Source organism: Peromyscus californicus, unplaced genomic scaffold (assembly GCF_007827085.1).
Source record: "Peromyscus californicus insignis strain IS unplaced genomic scaffold, ASM782708v3 Scaffold_14__1_contigs__length_90479793_seg_2, whole genome shotgun sequence".
NCBI lineage: Eukaryota > Metazoa > Chordata > Mammalia > Rodentia > Cricetidae > Peromyscus > Peromyscus californicus.
This window is the reverse complement of record NW_026294436.1, coordinates 78,322,155-78,334,442: the sequence shown is the minus strand read 5'-3', so window position 1 is coordinate 78,334,442 and position 12,288 is coordinate 78,322,155. Positions and strand designations below refer to the sequence as shown.

The following is a 12,288-nucleotide window of genomic DNA, read 5'->3' as shown; positions in this document are numbered from 1 at the left end:
GAAAGTGTCAGGGACAAATCCTTCTTTCCAAGACGGTAATCAGCACCCTACCCCCACCCCAGCCACCAGGAGATGAGAAGCTCTGCTCTGCCACTCCCTGCCATGATGCTTAGCTTCTCCATGGGCCCCAAAGCAACAAGACCAAGGGAGCATGGACTGAAACCTCTGCACCTGTGAGCCAAAACATCCCCTTCCTTCTGTTAAGTTCTTCATCTCCGGTATCTGTCACAGCGACAGAACACTGACCAACACACCCGCCCTTCTTAAAATCTGACCTGGCCTTGTGTGCAAAGGCTTGGCCCTCACTGGCCCCCATCTCAGTGAGCACACCCCTCCTCAGCCTTCCCACCTGTCTCCTGCTTGGAGCATCCCTCCCCTGTAGGTTCCTTCTCATCTTTTGTTGGAAGTCTAAATGTTACTTCTGCATGGAGATTCTTTTACACCTATCTAACTTGCATTCTCCTGCCCAGCCCATGGCACTTCTCCTAGTCTGCCATCTGGCTTCCCTTAGAAATAGCACCACCATTCTAATTATTTACTAGTCAGTTCTCTGCTTTCTAGGCAGGATTTCTCAGCTTCAACACAGTTAGTTGCTATTCGGGGTTGGACAAAGGAACCATCAGGCTGCCCTGTGAATTGCAGGACACTTAACAGCATCCCTGACCTCAGCCTACCTGATGCTGTGGCCACACCCACAGCGGCGACACCAAAGTGTCCCCCAAAATTGCCATATGTCCCTAGGGAAGGGGGAGAGCAGAGCTAACTTGGGTTGAGAAACAGTGCCCTGAACTACCCCCTTTCCCTTGCCCGCGTGGTTCCCATCTTCCCAGCATCTAGCGCACAGTGGGTGCTGAGTACACGTCATTGAGTGAGTGGTAGCTTACAGCCTTCTCACAGTCCTAGACATTCACCCTCTAGACTTCGAGGAGTCTCTTGTCCCCTCACCAGATATAGGTTTCCTTGTTCCTCACTCCTAGCTTTAGCTTTGAAGTTTTGAAAGAGCCTTTGCCTGGAATGAAAGTGCCCTTCACATGGCTGTAAGGTGGATTCTCTGACAACCCCACCCCCAAGGCTAGCCAAGCTAGATGCCCCTCCCAGGCTCATCAACACCAACACCACTGCATCCGTCCCCCGCCCCGCCTCACTCAATCTCCTCTGATATACTTAGTAAGAGCAGCTTCATTGTGACTCATTTTACACCCCTTTCTATCCCTAACGACGCATACCAATTCTACCATATTGTCAGTGTTTGGTATGTGTGTGGCCAGACCTGATACATGGACGGGAAACAGCAGAACAGCGAAAGCATTTAACAGTATCCAAGTTAACACTGCCTTTCAAAACTGTCACCTTGAGGGACTGGGCATCTGTTCAAACACTGCTGGCGTTTCTCAAAATACTTTGACCTTTTGTAGGGCAGGGCTCTCAGAGCCAGTTTTCTCAGTCAGATAAGAAACTGGGTCCTGTTGTGTTTCACCTCACACTCCTCTCAACTCTTAAAAGTCTTATAGATTTTCCTGCTCATCTCATCTTATTAGCCAAACTTTATCTTTTCATGTTTGACTATTTCTGTAGAAAGAATGTCATTAAATCCTCTGGTGGCAGGGAGCACAATGGCCTGTCACAAATGAATGAAACCATTGAGTCTAAGACAGGAAGGAGAATTTGAGAGGCCATAGTGCTGATGGGATAGACTGTTCACCAAGAGAGATGTGCCAGGGTATGTCCTTCCTGTGGGTAGGTAAGTTCTTGGCCACTCGTTAAACTTGGTCTCATCTTCAAAGTTGTTAAAGTAGAGTACACCATCCCTGGGGAGAGGACACAGCTATGCTTGCTGTGTAAGCTAAGGACCTGAGTTCAGATCCCTAGCCCAGTGTCTCTCTCCATCATTAGTGATCTGCTCCCCTCCACTCTACCTCACACGCCCTGACATGATGTTCAGGTTCAGCTCGGTCAAGGGAGCAGCCATTAGGGGTTAAAACCTCTGACACCCTGAGCCAAAATAAATCCTTTCTCCTCAAACTAGTTCCTCAGAGGTTTTTGTCATAGCAACGAAGCCTGACTAACACAGTCATTTACCACACTGACCTATATTCCTGGCATATTCTACTTATTTTTATGGGTTTATGTGTACATGTTTGTGTGTGTGCACACATGTGGGGTGTGCACATGTGAGTGAATGGAGGCTAGAGGTCAATGTCTTCCTCAACACTTCTTCACCTTGTTTTTTGAGACAGGCATTATTGTTGCATCTGGAGCTCATTGATTGAACTAGAATTGCTGGTCAATCAGCTCTGGGGATCCATCTGCCCCTGCCCTCCTTCCCTGCTGCCGGGATTATATGGCTGCACACTGTGGAATGGATAGAACAGATGGACAAAAAGACAAGGAGAGGAGAGAGGGAGAGAAACAGGACAGACAGAGCCCCATGGGTATGACCCCAGGGACCTGCTTCTTCCAACCAGACCCCGCCTGAAAGTTTCCATCACTTAGAAATAATGCCTCAGATCATCAGTCCATCAATAAATTGATCCACTGGTTACATCAGAGGCCTCATGATCCAATTACCTCTTGATGACTAGAACCACCCACTGGGGACCAAGCCATCAACACATGAGCTATTTCTGGGACATTTCATATCAAAATCATAAAAAGCAACCAAGTCCCGTAGAACCGGTATGTGCCAGAGAAAAGTCTATTTATTAGACAGGTTAAAGATGTCAGCTGCAAAGAGGAACAGGGTCTGTAGCTGCATCATGGCCAAGACAGGGGGCTGGGAAGGGGTCCTCTTCTGGTGGTCAGCCATCTGTTGTCACAATGATGTAAAATCATAGTGAGTGTACCTACTCTGAAAGAGGACCCCTGGCATATGGTGCCATCACCCCAGCCTAGGGAGACAAAACACTGTTCTTTCTCAACCCAAGTCCCTCCCCTACCCCGTGAGGTTCCCAAAAGCAAACCTTAAAATCCATCATGATATCCTGAAGCTGCATTCTCTTGTCCAGGTCCAGCTGCAGAGAGACAGGGTTCACATCTGGAAGGACAAGAAGGAGAAATATCAGACAAGATGCTCTCCCCCATGCCCCCAAAGCAGGCCTTGACAACACCAGCTCTGGGCAGTCGGAACATCTCCTGCCTTGAGTCTGGCACCTCCGGGAAAGGAGTGGACCGGGTGTGTTCCTGCTTGTGTCACTTATTCAAATGTGTCCTTGTCGGATGGTGATGGCCCATCATCACTGACACCTCTGATACCCCATAGGGTCCCAGCCTGTCTGTCACAACAGGGAGAGAAACAGGACAGACAGAGCCCCATGGGTATGACCCCAGTGACCTGCTTCTTCCAACCAGACCCCACCTGAAAGTTTCCATCACTTTGAAATAATGCCTCAGATCATCAGTCCATCAATGAACTGATCCAAGGCCCAAGGCCCACGTGCACCACCCACAGAGACAAGGCAAAGTGAAATGGATGTGGTGCTCTCCCAGCACACCTTCTCCCCAGCCTAAGCAAGCTCTTTTGCCTATAGCGTCCAACAAACCCAAAACAAAGCCAGAAGGCTCTGCCTGCCCACCCCCCACACCTTTTCCCACAGAAACCCAAATTGTCTTGAAAGACCTCCACATTCCCCAGCCTGTGGAGCCTCCATAATCATGGGCTGCTGCAGGAGGCAGGTCCTCACCATTCTGTGACTGCCACCAGCGCATGGGGCCTGAAGAGGACGCAACATTCTCCACTCGGTGACTGTTGTAGTTGTGAGGCAGCCTGGAGTCACACTTGCAGCATTTCATCTGCCACTGTCGGGGAGGGAGGTGGCAGAGCTCAGAGTGGATCCCCGTGGGTCTCTGCCCTCTATCCTGGGGTCCCAGCACATGTCTTCATCTGGAATCCTACCCTCAAGGGACCTGCCAATGTCACCAACACACTAAGAAAGATGAATTTCTTAACCCAGGGCTTCTGGTCATCTCTTAGTTTAATTCTGTGGCCTTCCTACTTACAGCAAGGTAAATCAATGTTGGGGTTGGAGAAGGAGTACACGGTGGAAAGTAATCTTAGCTCATGTCATTCCCTGAAAGAGAAACTGCAGAGGTGTGAACCAGGCAAGGAAAAGAAAGGAGAAACCCACATAAACTCAGTACCTACTGTGCTAGGGAACACTGTGTGAGAGAACAAGGAAACTGGAGGTTCTGGTGCTAGCTCCATTATTCCACTTCCCAGGCCCAGTTTTTTTCCTCAATAAATTAAATGAGGGTTGAGTTAGAGTCACTCTACGTGTGTTTGCTGAGCATGTCTCACATGCCAAGCATAGCACTGGGCTCCACAGGTTAGATTCCTCTCTAAGGAAGCCCATATTGGGTAACCATTTCCCAGCTCCAGGATACCCTGTCCACAGGAGAGAAGCTAGCTATCTTAGTTTCTTTTCCTGTTGCTATAATAAAATCTCTGACAAATGCAACTTCATGGGGAAAGGGTTTGCTCAAGATATACTGTGTACTTGTCAGATTTCCTCTGACCATCACTGCTGCCTCCACTACCTCAGAGGGTTCCAACCTGTCTCTCACAAAGACCTGCTCCCAATGTCCAAGTCCCTCCAGGGACCCACCCACAGAAACTAAGCAGAATGAAATAAAGGAGGTCCTCCCAACATACTGTCTTCCCAACCTCAGTGAGACCTTAGCCGCCATACCCGCGAAGTCAGAGCTGCAAGAGCTTGAGGCAATTGGTCACATCAAATCCACAAAGAGCAGAACAGGATGAATGCATGCTGCTACTCAGCACACATATAGTCCAGGATCCCAGCCACACCCACAGTTAGCATAGTCATGGTAATCTCCCTTAGGCAGGCCCAAAATGATGGGCTTACTCTGGAGTCCATCAGGTTGATAACACTAACCATCACAACTGTCTTCCTTCACAACAGGCTTAGCACACAACACTCACCTCTTCCATGGCCTGTACCTTTCTGAGTGGGACAAAAGACTTAACTACAGAGCTGCAAGGATGGGCTCCAGGTCAAGGTACAGAAAATGGAGAAACGAAGGTGATCAGAGAGGTGGTTTGTCTCGGAGTCTGTGACTATGAGCATACATGCAATACATAGCACTCCCCACAGGCCCAGCATGGTCCTGTTGCAGCTTCCTCGGGTTGCACTTACAAACATCTGCTCTCTCTGAGTAGCCATAGCTCTAAACTCTGCCCAAAATTCAAGAGCACAGCCCAGAGGGCTGAAGGTTCACTCACAAGCAGAAGCAAGGCTTGGAAGAGACCACTGGGCCCTGCTGGTTATCCACACGCCCCAGGCCTCTGTTTCCTTTAATCTGCTCAGTCGCAGCAGTGTGCAGAGAAGGCCATATACTACCTGAGCCGGTGTCATAGGTGTGGGCACTCTGCCTAGGTACAGAGACTCTGTGGCTATGCTGGACCTGCTCACGGCTGTGGACACTCCCTGCCCAGCACCATCTTCCCTCTGTGCACCCACAGCACTGGCCCAAAAAAGAAGAGGAGTTGAGTGTGCTGCTCTAGGGCCTCTGCTCTCCTGCCCACTTCCCAGTTCCTAACCTTAGTCAGCGAAGGAACATCACTGCCATATATCCTTATCACAACCAAAGATGCTTTAGAAAGCACTGGTAGCTGAGCCCAACTAGGCTGTGCCCATCACTCACCAGCTGGTCTCCATCCTGGTCATACCCACCCTCCCCTGCGGGATTTCTCTTACCAAGCATCTCTGCTTGTCAAGCTATATCCTTACTGTTGATTTCCATCAGCTGTCTGCCTTCCCCATCTACAGTGCATTCTCCAGGAGGGCAAAGGCTTGCCTCCCTTCCCTGCTGCCTCCCAGTGAGGAGAAAGTGCCTGGCACACCGCTGGCTCTAGCTAAGTCCTCACTGAATAAATGAATGAATGAGTGAAGAATGGCAATGCTCAACACGTGCCAACTATTTTCAACCGCATGATCAATAGCTATCTCTTTCCTGAACTCAGCCTGTTTGAAAGGAGTGGGGAGGAAGGAAGGAATCAAGGACTAACATTAAGCAGTGTGCCCATGCTGCCAACTCCTCTGAAGGCTGAGGCACGAGGATAGCTTAAACTCAAGCTTGGTGTCAGACTGGGCAACATAATGAGACCTATCTCTTAAGAAAATAAAATTAAGGGATGGAGTTCTGGCCAGGTACTGTATTAGATAATTCAGTATAAGAACCTATTTAAGGGGTTAGGGGTGTGGCCTGGGTGGTAGAACACTTGACTAGTATACACAAAGCTCTGGGTCCTCATCCCTAGTATGGCATAAAACTGGGCATACTGGTACATGCTTGTAATCCCAGCCCTGAGGAGGCAGGGGCAGGAGGGCCAGAAGTTCCAAGTCATCTGTAGGTATACAGTGAGCTCAACACTAGCAGAGGCAGAGGCAGGAGGGCCAGAAGTTCCAAGTCATCTGTAGGTATACAGTGAGCTCAACACTAGCAGCCCTTTGAGGTAAACAGTATTTCTCTCCCATTTTTCCCCAAGAAAGCTGCTGAGTGACAGACTTTGCCTGGAGCATGCTAAAGTTTACCATCTCTGTCTCATCCACAGAGCACCAAGCAGGACCTGTGCTGACCCTGAAGCTGACCTTCGGGAGCCCACAGCACAGAGAGCACTTTGGGAAGGACTCAGTTTCACCAGCACACTCAGTTCAGCTGCCATGAAGACTGGAGATGTGCCACTAGCTGAAATGCCTGGTCATTTAGCATCATCTTTTCTGAGCAAGAGAAGGCTAGAGCAGGATGCCTCTCTAGACCCTATTTTGGTCCTTGGCAAAGGAGTGTGCCCTACCCCACATTCTGCCCAGCCTCATGGGCAAATTTTCCACCCCCATTCTGTCTGCACTCAGCACATATCCGGAGGAGAGACAAGGCCAGACGCCTTCTGGCAGATGCTGCTGTCACCAGAGCTCCCTGCCCCAGGCTCTGCTGGGAGTCGAGCCCAGCCCTTGCCTGACCAGAGCAGCATTCAACACAAGGCTTTCTTTCTTAGCTTAGGACATTGGACAAGAAGCCAGAGACGGTGGCAATGGCCTTGGTATTCCAAAATGACAGAATATTATGTAACCATTAAAAAGTGTTTAGAGAAACTTTTTAATTGCATGGGGAAGAGATTACAGTATAATGTCTTATGGGTGAAAGTTAGGCTTTAACTTGAATATACAATACAATCTCAAATACATTTTTAAGGAACAGACTATGTTGGGAAGGAAATATCCAAAATAGCAGGAAAAAACCACACGAAATTGCTGATATTCACCTATTTTGACCTATAAGCATGATAGCTACATATAGCTCAACCTAATATCTCTATAACAGGATTTTAGGTGACTTTTCCCTGTTATTTTTTTTTGATATGTTTAAATTTTTACATATTGAATGTTACTTGACTTTTAAATGTAGGACTATAGATAGGATTATAAAAAAATAAACTAAAGATGTCCAGTGTCAATGTGGGCTCATTGCTCTGAGCCTCCCTCGGTCATACAGACAGCGTGGGGATCTAAAACCACGTCCACCCGCCTTCCACATGCACAGGCACTGATAAAGAATCAGATGGCCTCGTGAGCTCGGACACTACGTGCTGCGTGCTCCGTGTCTGGGGACACAGCTGAGGAGGGAATTGGCTTCACCCTCAAAGGGAGGCTAAGCCTCCGCTTCAGACAGGCATTTTAAGTAGCTCTGCTGTCAACTCGCCAGCAGGATGGACCTGAAATAGAACAGCTACAATAGAAACCAATCTGAAGATAAGCTGTGTGATTTCACTCTGGGCCTCCGGTTCTTTCTCTGTGCAGTGTGTGTGTGTGTGTGTGTGTGTGTGTGTGTGTGTGTGTGTGTGTGTGTGTGTGTGTGTGTCAGTGCTTGGGAGGCTCTTCTCATGGGTCCCGTGTGCCCCTTTCTCTACAGCAATGGCTGCTCTCTGAGGCTGCAGCCTCCCTCCTTGGGGTCATAGAGCCACCATGCTCCCTGAGTTTTACCAAGAGATGAAGCATTCTTATCAGTCCAGCCTGCCAGGCCTCCAGCCAGTTTGGCTCCTGTTTGCTCTCCAGCTGGAGAGGCTGGGCTTTCTCAGAGCCTTCTAGAATCTCAGAAATCTGGCTGAAAGACAACCCCTTCCAGAGAGCTTAAGTAGGGCAGGGGAATGAGCAAGAGGCTCTGGGGCCTGAATCACAGTGGAGAAGAACAGAAGGGGAGATTGGAAAAGCAGGCTCTGGTTAGCCATGATGCAGCTCCCTTCAGGGTTGATCCAGGGAGCTGCCTGTGTCCATCTAAGCTACATCTGGGGTCATGGCCACTATCCAGGGCCCAAAGGAGGGAACCAGGAACAAAATAAAGCAAAAAGTCCTGCTGTCTTCAAGAAAAGCAATTTCTAAAAAAGAAAGAAAAGAAAATACATGTCTCCATGTCAGCTTCCTCCTTGGTAAAGCACAGGGTAGATGTGATAACAAGTTGGCCCTGTTATAACATGGGTTAGAACTCCCTGGATTGGGCTTATTATCCCCAAACCATAACCATGGACATCCAGCAGGACAAGAGAATCAAGAGGGGAAGAAGACACTGACCAGAGGCATGCTGGGAAAGCCGGCTCCCAGAAGAGAAAGAATGGTGGAAGGCCAGAGAGGGCACTCTGCAGCCCTTCCTCAACAGAGGGTTCATCAGCTCCCAGGAGTAGTCTCCCTACAACCACTAAAAAGTCAAGGTCAGCCTACAGCAGGTGCTAGGTGGGAAGAGGCCTCCAGAGCTCAGCCATTTTCAACTTCATCTCCCCTCCTGCTTAGCTCAAACTGTTTAGACAGCTCTATGTAAACTAAATTGAGAAAGGCAATTTTCCAAAGCTGATTATAGAGCCCAGGTTCACCACACACCCCAAAATTACATTACACTGCAGTCGCTCTTCTGAGCACTGCAGGTACGCCCTTGGCTCACCCTTCCAAGACCTCTGAGGCAGGTATACTGCATTTGACATGATGGGTATCCCCAGCCTACTGGTTAGGAATGCCGTGGGGATGAAGCAGGGATTCATGTACCAGGCATCTGACTCTATACTGACCTGTTCCATTCTGACTAAAGGTGTACAGAGGTCATGTGGCCACCACTACACACAGCTGAGACTAAATAGACTTTCAAGACATTGCTGTCCTCTACTCCTCACTCAAAAGGGGCAGATCCCTCTAAAACAGAGATTCTCAATCTGTAGGGCAGGGTTGCATATCAAATAGCCTGCCTATCAGGTATTTACATTACAATTCATAACAGTAGCAAAATTACAGTTATGAAGTAGCAATGAAAATCATTTTATGATGGAGGGTCACCACGACATGAGGAACTGTATTAAAGGGCCACAGCATTAGGAAGGTTGAGAACCACTGCTCTAGAAGCAAAGATGCCCCCTAGTCCCAAGAGGCAGTTCTACCCATGACAATGGCTTCCTAAGTCCACGCTATGAACACAGACAGAGGACTTGCTGGCAAAGATTGGCCTGCCAGACATTGCTGAGGCTTCCATGGTGTAAGGTGAATCTCCTAGAAATCCCAGACCCATGTTGAAGAACTAAAGGTGATTAGAGCTTTGTGACTGTGGAGAGAGAGTATTACAAATTCAGAGACAGAAGGTCTTGGGCTATCATCGTTGTGCTCATCTGCCTGCACACGGTGCCAACATACTTTTACTGTCAGGGAAAACTGTTTGAATAATAATCTCAGCAGACAATGAGCTTCTGCCAACCCAAGAGTCGAGAGCATCATCAGACAGCACCTGCAGTCTCACACGGGGTCTTGCTTCCCTCCGACAGTCACTCTCCTCCGACAGTCACTCTCCTACTCCCAACAGTCCTTTCATTTTCTTCCATCCCCTCCAAGGTGACACCCCTTACTCTCTTGAGACCCTTTGAAAAATTTCATCTATGTCTCTGATATACCAACCTGTGCTGAGGTCTGAATGGCTGACCTTTCCTAAGGAAGATTACATAAAAATAAAGATGTCTGCAGTGCCCACTGGAACAGTAAAGCTGCAGCAGCATGCAAGCCTGAGACCTTAGGCCGTCTCAGAGCTCCTGGTAACAGGAAAGCCACTGTGTTAGAGAGAGAGAAGCTCAATACCCCTAAGGAGAGAGGACAGTGTGTGTGTGTGTGTGTGTGTGTGAGAGAGAGAGAGAGAGAGAGACAGAGACAGAGACAGAGACAGAGACAGAGACAGAGAGTGCTAATCTTGTGGAAGACCTCAGTGGTTTCCTAGTGAGATCTGAACTTGCTTTACCCAGCAGGACTGCATAAGAGAATGATTGGACCACGGGCCTGGGCACCAGGTGTTTGGAAGGGTCTACACTTGGCTGTATCTAGCATGAAGGAGATCTTTTGCCTTACCCCGTGGCATTGTTATAAAAAGCCTTTTGAATTAAGTTCTGGGTTGGAGGATAAGAATCCAGACCCTCCTGAGGCTACCCTGTGTTTCTGTCTTTTTCTCTCCCCTCTATCCTTCTATCTGAATCTCTTATCCCTCACTCCTCAAGAGTACCCAGGGAAAGGTGAGGGCTGGTCCCCCACATAATCTTCCTTGCCAACTTTCCTAGATTGGAACTACTAGGAAACACACCTCCGGGAGTGTATGTAAGGGTGTCCTGGGCAGTTTCACTGAAGAGGGAAGACCTACCCTGAACATTGGATTCTACATGCTAGCTTTCAAGACAGAATGAAAAATAAAAAGCAGAGTAACAGCACTCTTCTCTCTGCTTCCTGACTGTGGATGGCATGTGACCAGCTGCTCACACTCCTATCACCGTGATCTCCCTAACCATCATGCACTGTGTTCTCAAACTGTGAGCCAAGATAAACTCTTCCTTAAGTTGCTCTTATTAGATAACTCACCACAACAATGGAGAACCCATAAGCAGTGCAGGGTGTGTGTGCGTGTGTGTGCGTGTGTGTGTGTGTGTGTGTGTGTGTGTGTGTGTGTGTTCCGGTTGTGGTTTGAATGAGAAATGTCCTCCACAGGCTCACATATTTAAACCACCCAGCAGCCAGTTAGTGCTGTTTGTGAAGTTATGGAGCCTTTAGGAGCTGCCCCCTCGCTGGAGAAAATATGTCAATGTGGGGTGGGCTTTAAGAGTTTGTAGCCTTTCCCGTTTCCTGCTCTCACTTTCCGCTTCCTGTATATGGATGAAATCACGACAGTGGGAGCAGGAAACAAGGAGGTCATTCCTCTCCTGCCGTCACACCTTCCTTACCATTATGGACTCTTTCCCTCTGGACAGAAGTTAAATAAACCTTTTCTTCCTTAAGTTACTTTTGGTCATAGTATTTTACTACAGTAACAGAGAAGCAGCCAATACAGTGACTGCATACACACACACACACACACACACACACACACACACACACGTATGCATACCCCCATGCACAACCTCTGTCTACACCTTAGCCTTTCAGAAGGTCATAAGATGGACCATTTCCAAACAAAGAAAGGCAAAGGCTGGTGTGGGCGCAGGTGGGCATGTGGATGCTTGTGTGCTTATGTGCTGAGGAGGAAAGGACCTCCAACTGGCTGCAGCTCTCTTCTGTGCAAGAGATTAAAATGGCAGCTATTTGGTTTGCACAGATAATTAACGTGGGGAATGTGCTGTGCAAGACTGTCATTAAGACAATGGGATGATTAAGTTTCCCTCAGAAAGGGAGGGAACAGGGGTAAGTAGAACATTTGAGAAACAGAGCAGACACGTCGTCAACACTGTTGGGAGCAGAAGCCAAGACTGGAAACATCCAGACAAAACCGTGGGCTCTGGTTCTCTGCCTTGCAAAGCCTTGTGCATTGGCAGCCCTTGTGCCATGGTCCCAAGACATCATGCAATACCCAGGGGGTTCCCTGAGAAACAGACAGAGACACCAGGCCTGAGCAAGCAGTACGTTTCCTATGTGGAGAAATGGTGATCCAGAGAGGAGCCACAGTTTTCCCAAAGACATAACTCTATTCTGAGAGTCAGAACCAGGACCACAACACCAAGTCAATGTTGGCTTACTCTGGCTTCTCTACAAGTCCCCCACAGATCAGACTGGCAGCAGTGACCTTAGGAAGTAGAGAAGGCAGAGGACCAGGATGGTTTGACTTCCATGGGCAGTGAGTGGCCTGACAAGGAAGATGTACTCGGAAGATCTGTGAGCAGAAACAGCCCCCAGGAGACAAGAAGGGAGGGAAAGAAGAAAATGGGGTGGAAAGGAGGGAGGCAGAGAGGGAGACAGTGGGGAAGGGAGGGTGGGAGGGAAGAGGAAGTGATGG

The 12,288-nt window shown here is 48.7% G+C and overlaps 1 protein-coding gene across 4 annotated transcripts in view; it reads right to left on the bottom strand.

Annotated features, from left to right (window-relative positions):
- The window catches only part of Lamb3 (laminin subunit beta 3), a 127,154-nt gene that overhangs the window by 25,730 nt on the left and 89,136 nt on the right, over positions 1-12,288 (bottom strand). For all 4 annotated transcript variants that reach the window (XM_052738078.1, XM_052738076.1, XM_052738077.1 and 1 more), the window contains exons 4-5: positions 3,681-3,795; positions 2,961-3,034 (exon numbers count right to left, since the gene is read on the bottom strand). In XM_052738078.1, coding sequence (XP_052594038.1) covers positions 2,961-3,034; positions 3,681-3,795 — 189 coding nt within the window. The remainder of the gene's footprint in view (positions 1-2,960; positions 3,035-3,680; positions 3,796-12,288) is intronic.